General features: G+C 49.9%; 3 protein-coding genes across 10 annotated transcripts in view; 2 read left to right on the forward strand and 1 right to left on the reverse strand.

The window, feature by feature from the left end:
* The window catches only part of LOC106745154 (AT-rich interactive domain-containing protein 2), a 61,976-nt gene extending 47,529 nt beyond the window's left edge, over positions 1-14,447 (reverse strand). For all 8 annotated transcript variants that reach the window (XM_014620550.1, XM_014620534.1, XM_014620543.1 and 5 more), the window contains exons 1-2: positions 13,983-14,447; positions 12,866-12,959 (exon numbers count right to left, since the gene is read on the reverse strand). In XM_014620550.1, coding sequence (XP_014476036.1) covers positions 12,866-12,959; positions 13,983-14,074 — 186 coding nt within the window. In that variant the 5' untranslated portion in view covers positions 14,075-14,447. The remainder of the gene's footprint in view (positions 1-12,865; positions 12,960-13,982) is intronic.
* A 1,090-nt stretch (positions 14,448-15,537) lies between these two features.
* LOC106745251 (zinc finger protein 593 homolog) lies at positions 15,538-17,353 on the forward strand. The gene is made up of 3 exons (XM_014620705.1): positions 15,538-15,858; positions 15,976-16,076; positions 17,101-17,353. Exons 1-3 carry the CDS (start codon positions 15,769-15,771, stop codon positions 17,336-17,338), a joined length of 429 nt encoding a protein of 142 aa, XP_014476191.1. The 5' UTR covers positions 15,538-15,768; the 3' UTR covers positions 17,339-17,353.
* A 40-nt stretch (positions 17,354-17,393) lies between these two features.
* LOC106745229 (serine--tRNA ligase) lies at positions 17,394-20,377 on the forward strand. Its single transcript, XM_014620641.1, has one exon. The coding sequence runs from the start codon at positions 17,411-17,413 to the stop codon at positions 18,860-18,862; it is 1,452 nt and encodes a 483-aa protein (XP_014476127.1). The 5' UTR covers positions 17,394-17,410; the 3' UTR covers positions 18,863-20,377.
* Positions 20,378-20,412: the final 35 nt, after the last annotated feature.

The following is a 20,412-nucleotide window of genomic DNA, read 5'->3' on the forward strand; positions in this document are numbered from 1 at the left end:
GGGGGGGGGGGGGGTAAAAAAATATTTCCGTGAGTTGTGCGTCAGTGATTGCAAGATCGCGTGATTCAGTCGCTAATTGGTTAAGGCGACGATGTGCTCATTAAGGATGTACCTTGTCGAGCTCAACCAAACAGCGCCTGTACGTTATCACGATATCCGCGTTAACGAACGCGCGAATGCACACCGGGTGTACTATAAATTATTATCGAAGTCTCGCGGAACACGAACGCGGCGGAGTCCGGTGCAACCGGCGCGCTCGCGCGTTTTGCCCCCCCCCGCCCCCTCCCCCGCGGGACGTATCGTCGGGAATAAAATTTGCGCAATAATTAAAGGTAAACAAAAATACGAGGGCAAACGGTAGCGGTATGAACCGCCTGGCCGACGAGATAGAGGTGGAGTACGTGTGAGCGTTAGAAAAAGAGACGGTCGATCCGGGATCGGTTAGCCGAGGCTGCTGCACCAGGTTGGTGCAACGAGCGGGGCGCGCTCATCGGCGAGAGCGCATTAGCCGGCAGCACAAAGCGGACTGTCGAGTTCTTCCCCCGCGGCCGTGCGAAATAAAAACGCGCCAAACACGGTCATGCGGCGAGGTGCATTTCAACGGAGAGCGCGGCGTGTCGAAAGGAGACGACGGTAAAATCGCAGACCCGCGCGTCATGTACGTGTGTGTGTGTGTGTGTATAACGTGCGATGCGGGAAAATTCTACAGAGCCGCATTATATGAAGCCGCGCACGAAGCGCTTAAAAACGCTGGCCGCCGATGATTTTCGACGAGGGACGACGCGCTGTCGAGCTGAGCCGAAGATGCGAAATAAGCGCGGCGCGTTTCGCGCTAAACACTATGGCCTATGTTCTGAATTCTTTTTTATCAATAAAAGTGCCTTAAATGTGGCTCTCGGCTAATCGGGTGATTTCTAAGCCACTTTTATAGGCACTTTTACCAATAAAAGACATCTCAGAATAGAGGCCTATAACGAGAAGACGCGCATGCCACGCGGAAAAAAGGAAGTAGGTTTCACAGCTAAACACTAGCTCCCACAAATAGAAATTAGCTGTTTACATATAATGCAACTGACATTTTATTAATCTAGCTAGTTCTTCTTGTCCCTGCACTTTGTTTCTAACTTTCACAGATAAAAACGGAGTCTGGTAACTAAATTTCAGTTGTATTAAGCGCAGTCTATGGGCAGTAGGAGTATATTCATAAGTGAGAATAAGAAATTGACCAATTATATTCGAATGTAAGAGGAATAATCGACTATGATTGGTGAATTTCGTACTCTTACTTCTTATAAACACACTTCTACTGCCCATTGTAGACGCTTTACATGGTTAATTGATTCTCTTTTCCGTGCAAGAGTCGACTGTACGCCAAGTACGAATAACTCTCGTCGCAGGGGTCATTTCATTGGACTACGAAAATACAAATTCCTGTCAGCTGTTCGATCGAAAGAATCTCCCCCCCCCCTTCTCTCTCTCATTTCAATCGCGACGCGTCAACAGATACGTATGTCGGTTGACCACCTGTGTATCCGTGCGACGGGCAGTAGGCTTTTCGCGGCGAGAGAAGCAAGAACAACGATCGTGCCGGCTCCATTCTGGGCGGCACGATTTCCTTGGCCAGGCCTTTTGTCCGTCTCGCTCCTTCCTCGACTAACGGTGAGCGCGCGTCTTATACATCGAGGCGCACCGCAGCAGGCCATCTCTATTTATCTCGGTGGTGGCGGCGGCGGTGGACGTATGCGGCGTTGCCGGTGTCGGCGCCTCCGCGCGCGAATGCACGCTCTCGGAAACGGCCCGAGCGGAGCCGAGTCGTGCCGAGACGCTCGCACTGGCAACGTCGCATCGTCAAAGCGTCTTTCCTTAGAGTCCCCCCCTCCCCCTTCTCTCTCTTTCTTTCTTTCCTCCGTGGCGCACGCTCTCTTTCTCTCTTATTCTCTGGCGAGAGAGCTACCTCGGTGCCTCGACCGCGCACGGCCTCCTCACGCACGACACGCGCGTCAAGGTGGTAGTAGGAGGTGTCGTTACCTACGATTAACAAGCGAGCGAAAAGAAATACGGTTGCCAGGCCGACGACGAATCGCGCGCGCGACCCGCCGCACACGGCAGGCGCGTCATGGAATATACACACGGGGGCGCAGGAGGATGAGGTTAGGCAATGAGGCAGTTCTCCCGGCTGCCGGACAAAGGAAAGGTTGTCCCCCGAGTGTAGTGGGCTTATTTTTATTGGGGTAGAGAGTTCGAGGCGGCGAATGGAAAATTCTATCCGTCGCCAAACGCCCCGAAGAACAGAAGACTCGCGGCGTACACGAATGCATATGCGAATGGATTGTCCGATTTTCGGATTGTCGTCCCCAAAATCGCGCGCTAAAGTCCGCACGCACTGTGCGCGCGCGTAACATCGGGTTCGCCCCGATGCGTTCGAACGCCGACGGGGATTCCGAAGTATTCGACGAATCTCGAGGATGAAAGATTCCGCGCGTGGGGCGCACGTCCGCTCGAAATAATTCAAAAGAGAAAGAACATCGGCGGCGCATACCAGCGCATACGCGCGCTCTCCTCGCCGGAGACGCGGCCCGCGCGCGCTCCGAGTAGTATACTCGCGATGGAGGCGGCGGATGGGACTATTTTTTCCGCAGGAAGGGTAGGAATCCCCGAGCGAGAGCAAGTGCATCGCCAATTTCGGTGCGGGGCGCGTGCGTGGGACAGACGAGCGCGGACAACCGACCGGCCGTGTGCCTTTCTTTCTCTACCTCTCTTTCGCGCTTCTCCACCGCCATCGCTCCTCCTGCTCTCTCCACGTCTCCCTCGTACTCATCGGTGTCCCCGGCTGTGTGCTCACATGTGTGCAGGGCATGAGGTCGCTCTCCTCGCCTGTCGGCGTGCGCGTGAGCCTCTGGCGCGTCCCCTCCCCCGCGGTGGTGGCATCGGAGCAGCGGTGTTGCCGGCTCCGCGTCGGGCTCGGGCAGCGAGGCGATGCGATGCCGGCGCCGGTATGCGTGCGGCGGGGCGCGGCGTTGCCATATCGACCGTGCCCTCGTCACCGGAGAACGAACGAACGAACGAGCAAGCGAGCGAGCGAGCGGACGAACGAAACGGACGGACGGACGACCGTTTCACTCCGCTCTCCCCGGCCGTTTTCACGTTGTATCGCCTCTCTTCCTCTTTGTCCCCTGCATGGTCCCGTATCTTTCCTAGTCTTGTAAGTTTTTCCTTCTTTTTTTCATGATTTTCTCTCTGCCCTCTCTCTGTTCCTACATGAACATCAGAAAACTACTCCGTCTTCCGCCGCGGATACAACGGCAGGAAATGGTGCGCACCTGATCGACTCGCTGTTACCGCGGACGACTTGAGATTCCGACGTTCGTACGCGACCAGACCAATGCCAGACCGCGGCCGCACGCCGATTTGCGAGACGCGCGCCTGGCGGCAAGCGAGGAGCGCGGCCACCACCAGTCTCGCCCGCCCTTGAGGAGGCTGGACCGCCCGAGAGAACGAGCGAACATGCGCTTTCTCTCGATTCTCTCCCGCGCGTCCCCTCCTTCTCTCTCTCGTTATCGTTTGTTCGCTCACTCGCTCAGCCGCTGCGCGCGACTCGCCTGTCCGGAACTGCTTCAGGTCGTCGCCGGAACCGGTACACCGTAAAGCCGATACTCCTCGATAATCGACGACGGCGGTAGATAACACCAACGAGGAGAGGGACAGGGAGGGGGAAAAGCGGCGGTAGCCGCGCGCGAGCACGCGGCCAGATGCGCTTTTAACCCTAAACTTGGCAGTGCGCGCTGCTGCGGGGCCACTGCAGAGACGCGTTTTCCGTTTTCCGTCGTCGCTAAGGTTAGCAACAATCTTATCGCAGGAATGCGTTCTCGCGAGAGAGCCGAGCCCAAATTCCGAGTGTCCGCTTGCGCAAATTGTATTAAAAAGTGTGTCCTCTAATTTGTCAGTCGCGAGGAATTTATATCTCATCTTGTGAGAATGACGAGAAAAAAATTCATCCGCGGAAATTGAGCGAGCGTGTCGGTTTTCGGGAACGATCCCTTTACCGGGAGCCACAGAGATTAATTTGTTCATTAGTCGCGCGACGACGACGACGGCGACGACACATTTCGCCTCCCTCTCTCTCGCGTGCTCGCTCGCTCGCTTCCGTTCATATCTCGAATTCCGGGAGAATGTAATTACGATGCGAGACGAGGCGGTGCGGAGCTTTTAATGCCCCCGGCATCATCGCATCGGTTTGCGGAGCGGCTTCCCGAACACTCGGGATTTAGGAATGCACCAGCCTCGTTAGCCGCGGGAGAGCGTAGAGCAGCCGCCTCCCTTTTACAGTTTGAGAGAGGATCGAATTTTATGACGAGGCGGGCGCGCGCGCGAGCCGTGCTTTTAACGCCGCTGCCGCCGCCGCGCATTTCGCCCCGCTCGAGGAGATGGATATATTTTTAGATGTTTCGGACGCGTATCAGAAATGTCGAATCTTCGGTATCTCACCGTGCGCCGCGGTGTAGGCGAAGAACACTCGAAAGCTTCTGTAATTTATGTAAATCACTTCCGCCGACTCGCGCGCCGCCGCCGTTCGTTGAGCAATCACTATACGGCGTTTGGTATAATAGCTGTGGAAGCGGACACAGCGGTTTCTCGGCAGAACCGCTCGTATTACTTGTGCGCCTCGTGTTCTCGATGTTTCGTGTGTGGTAATGCGTTAGAAGATTCCGACGTGCGATCGCGGCCAACAGAGTAGAATTTATCGTTCGAGCACGACGAAAATGAGAAGGAAAGCGAGCGAGCGAGCGAGAGAAAGAAAGAAAGAGAAAGAGAGAGAGAGAGAGAGAATGAGACAGAAAGAGGAACACAGCGCGCGATTATCGCCAATCTCTTTTCGGTAATGTGTCGCGAGCGCGCCCGTTTATTAATACGATGTGATCCACCGCGTACATTTCGAAGATCTTACGTAACGACGACAGAGTGAATAATTCATAACGAGCGCTCTTAGTTAGATACAGAAACGAGGATGGCGATGCGATTACGTAGATTCACTTCCTCGCTAACTAACGACTGACGTTGAAACCAGAGACCGAGATAAAATGCTTACACCGACTGATGCGCGACAAGCGCGAGTGACACGCTCGACATGACGACGCAGCGTCAATGTCGCTCATTCGTTTGCGTCTGATAGCGAGAACGGCAACACCCTCGCCGTTTCCAAGATAAAATATTCGCCGAAAAATAAATGGGAGAAAGAGAGAAAGAGAGGACAAAATACAAAACCGACTTAACCCTCGAATAACAAGATTGGTCGGATCCGACCGGGAATATATTCTAATGTTTCCGTGAACGTGCTTATAAAGCGTTATATTTCAGATATTTTACATATTTTGCGATATATTTTATTTACTCTTAAACTGAGAAGTCATCTGGGATTACTTAGACCTCAATTAAAAGTTGCTATTATTAACAAAATATAGCATATTATCGATTTACTTTATTATTTAGGAACATAAACATGGATTTAAACTCGTTACTTTTTGAAAAAATGAAGGAAGGCCAAGAAATATTTAAGAAACACATATATAAGCACATTAAGTGTTCGTGATCGTTTACGTAAAAGAAAAAAAATGACTATTCCCGAGTTAAATATTTTCTAGTTTATTGTGAGTATAAAAAGTGCCCAGTGTCGAAAAAATTAGTTGAAAAAGTGACAAAATGCTTCTACGGGACCGACCCATGTGAACCTTGTTATTCGAGGGTTAAATACGTGTGACGTAATGCCGTATGTAACGCGAAATTGGACGTATCGCGTCCAAAGTCGCGACACGAGAAGCTGCGAACTGCCGACACGGTGAGAGTAATGAGATAACAGCCGACGGACGTAGTCCTTTTTCTTCCTGGCGAACTCGCGAGGGAGCGAACAAACGAACGAACGGCGTCTGGTTCAACAACGTGGGCCGGCCGCGGGTTTCTAATACTGTCAAGGTTGTTCCCGCTGACTGAGAGAGTGAAGAAAGAGGCGTTTATGCCAGCACAGCTCGAGAGACCGCTTCCGAACTTCACACGAACGGCGGAAAAAAGGTGGCTCCCACGATGCGGCCGCCGCCACCCTGCATAAACGCACCGCGCGCGGTTTTACGCGTACACGGTTCATAGTCTCCCTTTCTCTCTCTCTCTCTCTCTCTCTCTCTTTCTTTCTCTTCGCTCTACAGCGTATTTACCGTGCCGGAGCACTATAACGAGAAGGGGAGAAAGAGAAGACCGGGAGAACCTAGGCGGCACTTAAACACAGCGCGCCGAGCTATGGAGCTTTTCTTAAAATCTCCGCAGTTGCAGGCGCAGCGGGAACTTCGCGAATTATTCTGGAAGTTGCGCGAGTTTCGCGAGAGAGGAAGACACGCCTCTCGCCATGTAATTTGCGTTAGCGCTCGGAGGAGCGCCGGAAGAATATTCTCTCGCCGTTGAACGCGTGACTCGTGTATTTCGCGTCGGATCGACATCTCTCAAGATATATCAGCGCGTCGAGAGAGGAAAAAAGAGGAGCAGGAGGACAGGGGGAAAAAGAAGAGAGAGAGAGAGAGAGAGAGAGAGAATTTTTGTCAGCGTCGGAAATTCGTCGTCGCCGGCTGACGATTAATTCGGTCGAACGGAAGCGCTATCGCGGGTGCGGCCTCTGCCGGTCGGCCGAGGGTTTTCCACGTGAAAATCACCCGGCGATTTTTATACTGCTAATACCTTGTCGCTCTCTCCCGTGGGAGACCCGCCCGGCGTTTGTAAGAGTAAAACACTAATTACGGCTCGGCGCGGTCGCTTCCGCCGACGAAGTGACGTAGACAAAGCAGCTTTAGAGAGTCCGCAAAGCTCTCTTTCTTCTCCTCCCACCTTTCTCGCTCTGTGTGTGTCTCTCTCTCTCTCTCTTTCTCACTCCAAAGCTTGCTGAACTTTCCGCAAAGTGTGGGTACCCCTGCGGAAGACGGCTGGCGGAATCGTGGAGATTTTGTCACGCGAGTCGCGCCATTACTGAGTGTCGCGTCGCGGACAATAATTTCGCCGGTAACGCAATATACGTCGCTCTCTCGCGAACTCGATGTTCCGAGTGTAAGGCCGGGCTCCATATACAAAGGGAACTTTCGTCGGCCGTCGTGTCGAGCACGATGACAATATAAGCGCGAAGACGTCTCGCCGGGTGAACGCGCCGCCCCTGCTCGTCTTCCGCGAGACACTCGATCGTAATCGTCGGCAGTGTTAACAAATCACGTCTCTCGATCGTCTCTGGATGAACTAATTGATCATCACGACAGATCGTACTGCGTCACTTGGTTCCCCCCGAGCGACCAATCTGCATCCCCTCGTTTCACGCGTCGCGAGTGACCTCATCGACTCGCTCGTTAGCTTCCTTTCGAATAATTACCATCTTTATGTAGAGTTCTTATAATAAGAGTCTGAACATCGTCGCTATGGTCGCCATAGTTTAGCTCAAAAACCGGAAGTTCGCAGCCATAATATGCGAAATGTTCGGATACTATTAACCCTCTAACCACAAAGTTGGGACCGGATGTGGCCCCACAACTCGTTTATTTTGCAACGTGCACGCGCTGCTCCTCTATTTAAAGGATGTCTCATACGATTATTTACTTCTTTTGTTTCATTTACCCATTTTGTACATGGGTTACATGAAAAATGAATAAAACAGTGCATGGAGTAGGATCTAATCTTACCTTCTTGGATATGTTGAAAATTTACTTTGTCGTTGGAAGGTTAAAACAGATACCGAGATAAATTAATAATTAAGTAACAATATGAAACACACAATCTCACCTTTTTTTTTCAACGTATCTTCATATATTTCATAGATAGATAGGCAAATCGTTGTATTGTCATTCAACTGATAACCGTGATTGTTTTCCAGCAAGAGAGACAAGCCGACACGAGTCTAGTTAAGAAAGACTGAGACAAGTTTACTGTAAGTTGGCTAATCGATTATTTATGCTATCTTCTAACAGATTATAGAATCGAGCAAGCGGAAACTTCAAACATGTCAGAGATGGTTATGAAATCCCTACTTGCTCGATCACGTAACCTGTTAGAAGGCAACAGAAATAATCAATTAGCCAACTTGCTCCAGTTTCCTTTATATCATTATTTGGTATATCATAATATATTTATTTCGCATTTGATAAGGAAAGGAATAATAGATGATATAAGATATTAGACTTGTGTCGACTTTTGCCTTTTGTCGGAAAGCAGCTTTGACATATCTCAACCGGAAACTAGACGCAAATATGGCGAAGCCAATCAGAAATCGGATATACGGTATCCAAACTCTTATTATAAGGACTCTACCTTCACGAATCTTCCAGAGACATCTCGATTTTTCCGTTTGGTTCCGCCGTAGGAAGTCGATCTACACGACAACTTCTCTCTCGATTCTGTCACTTCGCGGATTTTTCCGAGAAATGTCGCAGTTCCGCGCGATTAATCCGTCACGCAGGTCAAGGGATGGACAGCCGATACGCGCCGGGTGATGGAAACGGAAACGATCCGCGCGCTCCGCAAGCACAGCAATCTGACCGCGGCGGCGGGCCGCTTGCAGGTTATATAGTTTAGCAAGCTTCGGACTCGATCACACTTGTTGAGGGGAAGCCTTCGCACCACCTCCACCATCCGCCACCACCTCCTCCTCCTCCTGCTGCTTGTCCTCCGCCTCTCACGGTATTCTCTTCCCCCTTCGTTCTCTCTTTCTCTACCTTGTCCGACCTCCCTTCTCCTTTTCCTCCGCGCCGGTCCCCCCCTCCTCCCTCCAAGCTTCCCTCTTTTGCTCTTTCTCTCCTCTACCTTTGCCTCATGATCTATCTCTCCCACCTAGTGTGCACCTAGTGAGCACCTCCGAGCAGACGACCTTGACCTCACGCCGCGTCCGCGTCGTCATAATGTTTTCATCTAGGCGTTCGCGCCTATCCCTCGGTATCGAGGGAGATGTGGGGGAGAAGATCGAGGATTCGCGCGACCGATCACACACGAGCGCAGAAATGCTGTGATGACACCGCCGGCAGCTGAAGCTCCGTCGACGAACGTGGAATCGCAATTCCGGGAGGGGGTTCGGCCGATAGTATCGTCGGAATTCGACGATCGACGTCGGCAAATGTCAAATCGATTGTACTTGAGATTGCAGGCTTATTACGACGCTCGCGCGAGCTGGGGAGCCGCATTACAGCGGGAATACTATAATTATCGTACCGGTTGGCAACCGGAGGGGTTACTAACCCTTGGCGACCATGTGCCGATGACTCGTTCGGGACGGTCTCCCCACCTCTACCCTCACCGTCAACCCTTACCGCCCACTGCTCACGTCGCAACGTCGTTTCTTGATTATTGGCGCCACCGCGTTCTTTTCTTCGAGAAGCCCGCGGCTGAGGGTTAAGACAAGTAGGCGTAAGCGCGAAAGAAAGAGACAAGGAAGGAGGGAGGGAGGCAGAGAGAGAGAGAGAGAGAGAGAGAGACAGGTGCAGAGACTCCCACGCGAGTTATGTCATTACGACCGAGCAAGATACGCTCGTGACTGATAACGCGTCCGCACGAGTTACGAGAAGGGTCGCCGTCGCATCGTCATCCAAAACGTAGCACAATGATTAACACAAACGCTGAAGAGGAGAACTAGTGTCTCAAGCGAAGCTTTACGTCCACGACGTTTGTAATTAGGTGCGTAATTATTATTTTTTAAAGTTTCGGAAAACTTCCGTTTCTTCCTCAATTTTTTCGAGGACTCCTTAGTTTCTTACCTTCTTTACAGAAATATATAAATGTGGCAGGTTTCAGCCCTCTAATGGTGAGGTGGGGTCAGATTCATCCCACGATTTCGTTTATTTTACAGCGTGCATGCGCTGTTTTTCTTCTTAACACGAAAAAATTAGTCTTAAATAAATGATAGATATTCTCATACATAAGCAAGAATATAATAATCTTCTTAGAAGATTTTTAGCCTTGATTTGACTGAATTTGTGTATTGATGCAAGTATTGCACTTAATTCAAGACTAAAAATCTTCTAAGAATATTATAATATTTTAGCTCATATATGAGAACATCTATCGTTGATTTAAAACTATTTCTTTTCTGTGTGAAAGAACGTTTCATGTTATTAAGATCTTTTAAATTTATACGAATAATTATTACTACATATGAATAATTATTACTACATGATGATGTCACTGCGACACTGAAAAATGAGTTTGATTGCATCTACTTGACGATGGACAAGCAAATACGTTTTGGTTGAGATAAATTGAATTTTTAGTTAGGGGAACCAAATTTGATTCATAAGACCTAGAATTTTTGTTTCCTCCAAGCAAAACGCTGTCCATTGTCAGGTAGATCCAGTTCAGTTCATTTTTCAGTATAAAAAAGCACAGTGCGTCCCGTTAATTTTACTTCGAGAGATCGCACACACGACGTGGGTGAAAATCGGCCGGTTTCCGATAAGAATAAGCAAGACGAGTCGTGAGCCGCCTCATTAGCGAGAAACGCGCGCGTGATAACCACTGGCGCACACGTCGGCCACTTATCGCGCGGTTTCACCGAAGGCAACTGAAAGAACGTGGAGTGCCAACCACCTCTGGCCGACGAGCGGCCGCAAAGGCGGCGATAATCAATCGCTCGTAAACATCGCGGCGAAATCACGGTGGCAAGTTCCGCGTGCGCGCGTATCTGCTCTCTATTGCTGTTTACAGCTGTCGCTCGCCGAGACGAGAGAGAGAGAGAGAGAGAGAGACGCAAGAAAAAGAACCCGTGTCCGCCGTGCGAGAAAAAATTAGCGCGACGTTCGCAAAGTCGCGAGGAAATGTTTGTGAGGAGGAATTCACGGGGAGAACGAGGGTCTTCTGTCTTTGTAATTTCTTCCGAATTTCTCAGCAATCTCCCGACGTCGACGACACTGAGTGTTCCACGATTTGTCGCGGTCGCCAAGTTTCGCGATTCTCCAGGGAGAAACAGATCGAAAGTATCGCGGACTGCCTTTTTATTTATCGCGCTTTATTTCGCTAGTGGAATTGGGCTCCAGAACGATACCGTCGCTCTCGGAAACTTCGGACGAGATCTGAGCCTCCGACAGCCGACCGGAGATGTGCCTTTCTTCTGAAGAGAGAGAGAGAGAGAGAGAGAGAGAGAGAGAGAGAGAGAGACGCCGTTTCAGTGTCTGGAAAAAGTGGATTTTTATTGCGTTTCTTTCGGCGGGAAGAAAAATGTAGCGAGGAAAAATCTAAGGAATCTGGCAAATTGGAGAACCGCACCCGGGCAGTTCGCGAATGCCGGATTCGTCGGAATTTTTAAGGTTTCACGATACCGCATATATTCTAAGACGAATACATATTCTCTCCGTCCGTTATTCAGTTAGCGAAGGTCCAGAACATCTGGAATTTCCAGACGCAAGGTTGCAAGCGATGCAACGTAATAGATTTTGTTTCGTAAGCGTATCTCTCTCTCTCTCTCTCTCTTCCTCATTCTCCCTCTGCGAGTCCGCTTCAGCAAGAAACGGGCAACGACATCGGTTGTGTTCCAGTTCCGGGTATCGATTTGTCGCGTTAAACGCGCGATAGGTGAAAGCGAGCGCTTTAATCCCGTCGCGAGCGGGAGAGCGAGAGGACGCGGCGATTATCGGAGCACCGAAGGAGAGCTTAGAGGTGCCGCGAGAGCCGGAGCAGCGTTAGAGCTCTCTCGCGGAATCTGGGCCATCGAGCCGCCGCGCTATCTGTTCGCCGATGCCAAATTCGCGTGAGTTATAGTTAGTCGCACTAATAATGGGTTATACTATCTCGGCCTGCTTAAACGCTAGCGAGAATCGGTGTTTCGGAAATCGCGCCTATCTATCTATCTATTTATCTATCTATCCATCTATCGACCGACTGACCAAACGCTTCTGCTTGCGTAATCCCGACGTAAAAATACTTGTTGCGTCCGAGAACGCGAATCGGGGAGCTCGTCGATTCGAGCAGGATCCGCGAGCGAAATATGCACATGACACAGCGAACGATATTTTTAAATACTTTCAAGGGAACCGAACCGACCAGACAGACGTTTGGAAAATCGCGTTTAATATCTCTTGAAATACGCATATGTGCGCTTGTGTGCGTGTGCTTCGTGAAGCATGATGAATTCACTTCACGCAATGGGCACTCACGAGTGCGTATTCTTGATTCGCCAAAGCTAAGCGCGAGGTGCGACTCAACGTTCCAAGAATGGAACGACCGGCCATCGAAGAGTCGTTAAAAAAAGAAAGAAAGAAAGAAAGAGAGAGAGAGAGAGAGAGAGAGAACACAAAAGAGGAGGGACGAGAGCCAAACAATTAAAACCATTTCTATCTTTCCGCGGTATATTCTCAAATTATCCTCCAGGCGGTGCGCCGGCGTTTTTACGTAACGTCGGCTGGGCTTCAGTGAAATCGATTGCAACCGGATGCTAATTAAAAGCGAGGTCCGCGAAAATTCATTTTCTCGTTCGTTCCGCGCGCGCGAGAACAACGTCGAACAAAACGAAATGGCAGGCTACGCGATTTCGCGCGCGCAATTATTCATCGACGGAATCCGCCGCGTCCCGTAATTGTTAATCATAAGCGACGTCATGTGCCGCCCGCTGCCGTCGCGCACACAACGGTACTTTTTGTCGCCCCGACAATGGCGCGACTCTTTGTTTATCTTGTTAGGCAATATTTCGCGACTGAGAGAACGTGACAAGTGTTATTGATATTATAGTCCATAGATACACACGGCGCCTTTTTTTTATCGTCGCAACGCAAACCACGCCAGCCAGGCGCGCGCGCGAAACTTCGTCGAGCGTTCGCACGAATGTTTTATCTCATTAAAATATTTCAATCCGATAAAAAAATGGACCAACCTTAATCCATCCCCCGTGCGCGGTGACGACCACGTACAGCAGATACAGATCTATATCCTTCCCGTTGATCCTCGGAGACTTCTTGAAGAGAGTCCTGGAATTGAGAAAGAGTTACTGGAGTGTGAGAATGTAGGCGAGGCTCATGGCGCGTATCTGCTCGTATATATTCCGTCATTAATTCCTCATAAGATACGCATTAACGTTTCATTATACGCGTTTGCTTTTCTCACGATTTAGGGGGCTCACCGAGACACCACACGTCTCTAGCGACGAGCGCTCGCGGTGGTTGTGTACACAGTGCAACAATCGTCAGCGACTCGGTTCCCGCACACGCCTTCGTCGACGGGAAAATTTCCGAAATTTTATCGTCAACACGTCTCGCTCGGGAGACACAAAAAATGGCGCCCGACTAAACTTTCCTGCGGATCGGGATTTTCACGCGCATCTTACGAAACATCCCGCACGATACACATTCGCCGTCATCGTCGTCCTCCGCGTCGCATATATCGTAAATATTGCCGTTCATTCGATCGTGATATAATACCCGGGGACTAAGCCGGATCGCACGAACGAGGACGCTCATTGGCAATCGGCGTATTTACGTTACGTGGCTTGTGCGCGTTCGGTTGTATCGACACACTATGAACACACACACGCACACACACAAATCGTGAAAATCGTGGGAAATACCTTTCCCGTAATGAGACATGCTCGAGATCGTCGCACCGGAGGACGCACAGGAACGCACGACAAACCGGAATACACACGGGTTGGAGCGTTGTTCACTAGCACGAGATCGAGGTGAGCGAAGATCGGTGGCGACATAACCTCAACTCTCGCTCGCTCATCCGCCCGTCCGAGCGACAATCCGATCCGCTCGCGTGTCACTGCGCCGTCTGACCGCCGATCGCCGGAGCGATCGCGATCGTCCAAGGGGCGAAGGGGGGAAAAGTGCGCGATCTAAGTCCGAGATAAGCGTATACGCGGCGGGAAGAAGAAGAGGAGAGGGGGAGGTGTCGCTGGCGCGATGACGCTTCGCGCGTACACGAGCGAGATTTACACGGCACGGTGAGCGGAAACAGAAAAAACTCGGTAAGAGCGCAAGGGATTCGCTTACCCTCGGGTCTCGTGGAAGTGTCGGAGGTCCTTCAGGAAGTTCTCCCTCTCCCTCTCGTAGGTGACGGGGTCCTTGTTGAGGATCTTGGCCATGTTCGCGGGTAACGAGTGCGCGCGGCGGGCGTGCTAGTCGGGGTGTGCTCTGGGTTTACAGGGCACGCAGGGGCAGCGGGCAGAGAAGCAGAAGGAGGTGCACATGGGCGCGCACGGGGGCACATTTACGCGAGGAGCGTCCTGCCGTTGCTACTGTGGCTGCTACTGTCGCTGCTGTTGTCGCTCCTACGATGCACGACGACGCGCGAGGACGAGGACGACCGCGGGTCGACACGGGGTCGCGACCCGCTCCCAACATCGGGTCGTCTTGTCCTGCCCCGAAGTCGGCCGGTGGCCTCTTCGTTGCTCTTTCTCTCTATCTCTTTCTCTAGCACGTTCTCTCTCTCTCTCTCTTTCTGCCTCTCTTCTCACTCTTGCTCGTTCTCTCTTTCTCTCTCTCTCGGGTGCGCGTTCACTCGCTCTCTCTCGCGCGCGAAACGAGACGACGGCAGCTTTTCCCTGCCGCCCCCGGATCGCCTGCTCTCGCCGCGTAACGACGTATACGCTCTCTCGGTGGCCCGAGAGCGCGCTCTCTCCCCGGGGCTCCCTCACGCCGCGTGCACGAAAAATTCGAATGCGCCGAGATAGTCAGCAGCGGGCGAGCGAGAGCGCGAGACTCGTGTTTTACGCGGGGGCGCGATTCACACGGGCACAAGTTACGGCACAGTACCGAGACACACGGCACAGCACGACACGGTACAAACGATAACGCTGCGATTCGTCTCAAGCGACTCCGCTCTCTCTCGCGCGCGCGCTCGGCCGCAAAACGCTCGACGAACGGCAGCACGACGGACGGTGTGAGTGCTTGCCTGCCTGCCTTCCTTCCTTCCTTCTCTCGCGTTCTCTTGTATAGGCCCCCGCGATCGATTCACCTGTCACTTGTCAACGAAACTCGCGGGATACGCTGCGCCACGCACCACGCACCAGCCGCGTCGCGACGCCCGGCTAGCTCGCGAACGTCCGAATTCGGCCGCGCGGGTCCTACGCAGCCGGCGGAGAGCGACTCACGAGCGCGTTTCACTGCGAGGCGAAGCGCTTGACGTGCGCCCGTATATCAAAATGGCGTCCCTGCTGCTGGCTGCCTGGCATCCATTGGCGAAGCCACCGCGGCCAATTTCCCGTACGCTACCGCCGATCGCTACGGACGCGCCGCGACGGCACACCGTTTCCGCTCACCACACGTCGGCAGCGCGCGCGCGACGCCCGACGACGTGAACGCTCTACGTCATTTTACGCGCGGCACTCCGCGTTGAGAGGCCCGACCGCACGGCGTGTCTCTCACGGCTTTTTTACCCCTCGGCCTGCCTCGCGCACCGTACCGACGAAAATCCCGGATCGCGCACAGTATTTTTACTTTCAAAATGGATGAGCACCCCCTCGCCCCGTGGCCTGCCGGTGCCTCCGTCTAACGCCGCCAGAGGCCGCTAACTGCGTGGCACGGTGCCGCCATCTGTCGACGCGCGACAGGACTAGACGTGTGCCTGACGGAAGGTCCCGGTGCTTCGTCATATCTGCCGATCGTACCTCGCCAGGGGAACCGCATCCGCGTTCACCGAGTCGGGATCTCGTATCCGAGTGTGCGACACGATTCGGCGGGTAGTCGATGCCTCTGGTTCTCACTCACGGTCGATTGCGTTCGTGCGGATTTCACTTCGCGACGTGTCCCAGTCGTTTCGCGACGCGCGAACCTTGTTATGGTGTACAAACGTAAAAAGCAACACAGGGGAGACACGCACTTGAAGAAAGGCTGGCGTACGAAACGGAGGAAAAAGGATCTAGATGAGGTGCGCTCGATTCGCAGCATGATGTTACCTAACCTAACCTAACTGAGCACATGGCGGCTCAGGCGCAACGTGCGTTTCGGTTTCTGACATTGTCGGTTCTCTTGTCTATGATTTCAGATTGATGAGGACTTGAAGGAGCAGAATGTCGAACAATTGTTGAATCAAGAAGTGGATTTCGACAAACCGGGCTCGGCGCAGCACTACTGCATACATTGCGCGTGAGTCTCGCGCGATGTTGCGGACTAACCCAACATAACCTAACTTGTTACTAATAGCGAATTCGGTTATCCATGGAACATACCGGATTAGTGCATATTATAAGAGGTCTGTTCGTTTTCGCTGCACTGCTGAACTAGTGCAATAAGTTGAAGTGAGAAAACATATACTTGTCTTGTCTCACTTCAACTTATTGCACTAGTTCAGCGGTGCAGCGAAAACGAACAGACCTATAGGCTGCTATACATGAAATGGTTATTTAAATTAAAAAAAATGTAAACATTTGGAACGATTGAGCATCTAATAATGATATACTGTTACGTTATTGAACAGTATATTAGTCATTTCGTTATCAGAATACTTGTGTCATGTTGCTGTATTTAAATACTTTATTGAATTTTTTTTTCCTTTACTGGCTGCACCAGGTCACAAGTGTAGCTAATACAGGAACAGAAAACAAACCTTTGATCAGTTTTTTTTTAGCTGAACTGACTATTAGTTCAAAAAATTTACATAAATATTGAAGCATATATACGAGATTCTTACACTTCAGTATGTATTAATTTCTTCAACTAATATATCCAGATTCTGCTAAAAAGAACAGACCACTTAAGTCATGAGGTCTCTTCAGTCCAGTTCTAACGTCCCAGTGCAGGAATAAAAAACAAATCTTATGAGTAGCAGCCTTTAATGTATAGTAATCTGATGCAGGGTGATGAAATTTGCCAAATAGCTTTGTGTAACCAGATCTACTATTTGATGTTAAAAACACTAAGATCCATGTCAAAAAGAATATGTAATAAATACACACAACGTTAATTTTTCGAACTATTGCCGAAAAGTTGAAAACGTTCGCCCTAAAATTCTTGAGAACCGACTGGCCAAACTCGAAAATGGTCACAGTTTAATCAATAAAATCTGGACTCAGTCAAATATCTTGCAAATTGGTTGTGTTGTAGGTTTTGGCTCTAACATACATATATACTCCATATGAAATATATACTTACACGAAATGATTGGTTTCAGGAGGTACTTCGTAAACGAAACCGCTCTCCAAACTCACTTCAACACCAAGGTGCATAAACGACGACTGAAAGCGCTCGAGCTAGAGCCGTACAGCATCGAAGAATCGGAAAGAGCTGCGGGTAAAGGGAATTACGTCGCACCGCAAAAGCGTAAAATTGAGACTGTGACTAAGGACAGTCTTAACAAAATTGACGCGGATGTCGAGCCTGATATTAAGGCAATAAAATTAAAAGAATAAAGTGCACTTGTCGTTTTGTGTGGACGTTGATAGCTCCGATACACAACGGGATTCATCTGAAACTAGAGTACAATGATGAACGCTATGGTGAAACTCTTGCGCCATCGGCGGTTGAATGGCCTCGACTCTTCAATGAGTCGTATTCGTAAGAAAACCGTCATCATGTCATGCTTCAAGAGGCACAGCTCGGCGCTGTACGTCTCTGGCAAAATAGCCAACAAGGTCTTCGCGTTTCTCACGCCGTACTTTGACGTCGGCGAACGGTTCGCCAACATAGAGAAACTGCAGGAGGAGATAACACTGCGCGGTATGGACGTCGACGTGGTCCAGCTGAGGGATCTGTGGGAGTTTTACCGCAAGATGCTCGCGGACAGACGTGCGTTGGAGGATCGCCTGCGGGAAATCTCAAAGAGCAAAAGTCAGTTGACGACAGGCGAACAGACTCACGAGTCGGAGGTGGAATTTAACAGGTTAAGTATGCAGCAACGAATCATCTACGAGGACTTCAAATCGATGAAGCAGGCCATTTGGGACATGGACGATAATGTCGTGCAGAGAGTTCTGAAGTTGCCGAACAAGCTGGACCCGCGAACGCCCACCGTGGAGCCGGTGGTGCTGAGGAACGTCGGTAACGCGCCCTCATCCGAGACGGCAGACGACTGCAGGGATCACATTGAGATCGGTGAGAAGCTCGGTCTCCTCAAGTACTACAACCCTATGCTCTATTATCTGTGCAACAAAATGGCCCTGTTTGAGCTCGGCGTTCTGGCACATGCTAGTCGTGTCCTGACCGACGGCAACAACATGGTCAAGGTGGTCGGCGCGGATTTCGGCCGCAGTCTCGTAGTCGAGGGCTCCGGCTTGGACCACGAAGACCCGATGACCGCTTTCTTCCTAGAGAATCACGAAGAGGTCGAGAGGGGCTCGATGAATCGCATGCATTTGGTCGGCGGCGCTAGCATTTTCACCTTCTTGACGTTGCACGCGAAGAAACTGATCAATCCCAAGGATTTCCCGCTCAAGTACCTTGCCACAGGCAGGCAGTACGTGCCTTTGCCGGCCAACTCGCAGCCCTGTGGCCTCTTCACGGTGTGTCAAGCCTCCGCGGTCCATGTATTCGTCAACGTGAAGGATGGGAAGAGTGAGGAGTACGGGACGCTCTTCGACGAACTCGTGGAGAGCGTGTGCCAGTTGTACGACGATCTGTGCGATCATTACCGCGTAGTGATGAAGTCCGCGCCGCAGCTGGAAACGTGGGAGAGCCTGCGCGTGTCGTTTGAGCTGTGGTCGCCGTTCGCGAAGCAGTACGTCGAGGTGGGCCACCTGTCCGCATGCGGCGATTATTTCAGCAAGCGCCTGATCACAATCTATCAAACGCCGACCGGCACTGACTTCCCCGCGACGATAACCGGCACCGTTCTCTCGGTCCCGCGTCTGATCGGCTGTCTGCTCGAGCAAAACCCGCATGAATTCGTGATACCGCCAAAGGTGGCCGAAATGACGCCCTCGGACGATTGTAAATAAAATAAATCCGAAAGCATCCCCCCCTCCTGAATTGTCGGGATTTTGTAATGTTTCGCGCAACAGTTGTATTTTACATCGAATGTTACTTCTCCAAGTGAACGGAAAGTCTCGCGCCGTTGAACGTAATATAGTGAAACAATTTATTGATATCGCAATTCTATCAGTAGTTGTAAAGATTTGTGGATTCGATATCCTTAGATAGAAATATATTGGACAAAAATTTGTTCCGTATTTTTTTTTATCGATTCCTTATTCAGAAATCTCACGAATGCTCAGCATAACTCGCGGAATTCGTTTACCTGCTATGGCTCAAAAATTACAGGGGTGCGAAGTTACAGATACAGATGAGCGGAGAAAACCAAGATCGAATTTTGGTTGTATTTTGAACGGCGATGGTCTCAGGTAATTTTGCCAATAGGGAAAGTTATTGTTCTCGCTTAAGCACAATCCAGCATGATTAGAGAAAATTTGAAAATGTTAAATTTTTGTTTCACCCCCACCACTTTTTGCGACACATCTGTGATTGGTTTTTCGTACTCGACTAGCACAACTCAGCACTTGCGGAATTCAGTTACCTATTACGATTCAAAAGTTGTGAGGGAAGGATATTGCATCTGAAATTGACCATTTTTATATTTTCTTCTCTCTTAAACGAAAAGAGATAAAATTATAATCTTCGCGGCACAATATATAGTAGTCAAGATTCTAACCAATATAAGTTTTATTTTTTAGAAGAAACAAAAGACTGAGCTGACAAAAAAAATTGTTTTTTTCATTCTCCGCTTTGTTCTTTGAGATAATCGATTTCTTCTTGCGGCATAATGTAGCACAAACCTAGCACAACTCGGCACAGTTTCGTTTCTTCTTAATTTACAAAATGGCGGCGCTAACTTTACACACATGAATTTTTACGGTATATGTTCAATAAAAAGATATACTCACAAAATGATATTTATGATCGATTCGGCACACTTACAAAATTCTCCGAACATTTTCTTTTTACTCGAACAATAAATACCTGTAAAATTAACGTGACAAGATCACGAGAAAAAATAGGTTAATTCGTAAATGAGCGCGTGACTTTTTTAAGGAATAAAACAACTGCTGTTTGTAGTTGAGATGCTCGAGTATTATTGACGCTATTTCGCTAAGAAAAAAAATAGTAGTGGCAAATTATTGAAAACATTAGTGTCACAAAGATGAAACGAAGAAACATTCGTTTAATCTTACGTCTGTGGGTGAATTTGACTCGTATGCGCTCATTTACGAATTAAAAAGAAAAATTGCATACAACTTTAAGGTTATTTATTTATAGAGCGAAAGGGAAATATTCCGAACATCTTACTAAGGTGCTGAATCGATCACAAATGTTATTTTATGGATGTATCTTTTTATTTGAATGTATACTGCAAGAATTTTCGGCATGCTTCTGACGTCATCAACAAGATGACTGCAGCGAAAGACCAGGATCTTTAATCGATTGATTGATCTTAAAATAAACAAATGTTACATGTATATTTTAATTGAAAAACGGGATGAACTTTTGCATC

The sequence above is a fragment of the Dinoponera quadriceps genome, unplaced genomic scaffold, assembly GCF_001313825.1.
Source record: "Dinoponera quadriceps isolate SergipeBrazil2010 unplaced genomic scaffold, ASM131382v1 scaffold120, whole genome shotgun sequence".
Classification (NCBI taxonomy): domain Eukaryota; kingdom Metazoa; phylum Arthropoda; class Insecta; order Hymenoptera; family Formicidae; genus Dinoponera; species Dinoponera quadriceps.

Excerpts from the sequence above, each read along its gene's own strand:
- LOC106745251 (XM_014620705.1), top strand. The coding sequence starts at position 15,769 with ATGGTGTACAAACGTAAAAAGCAACACAGGGGAGACACGCACTTGAAG. Across the intron at positions 15,859-15,975 it reads GGAAAAAGGATCTAGATGAG|ATTGATGAGGACTTGAAGGA; the intron begins GTGCGCTCGATT and ends CTATGATTTCAG. Across the intron at positions 16,077-17,100 it reads CACTACTGCATACATTGCGC|GAGGTACTTCGTAAACGAAA; the intron begins GTGAGTCTCGCG and ends GATTGGTTTCAG.
- LOC106745229 (XM_014620641.1), top strand. The coding sequence starts at position 17,411 with ATGATGAACGCTATGGTGAAACTCTTGCGCCATCGGCGGTTGAATGGC.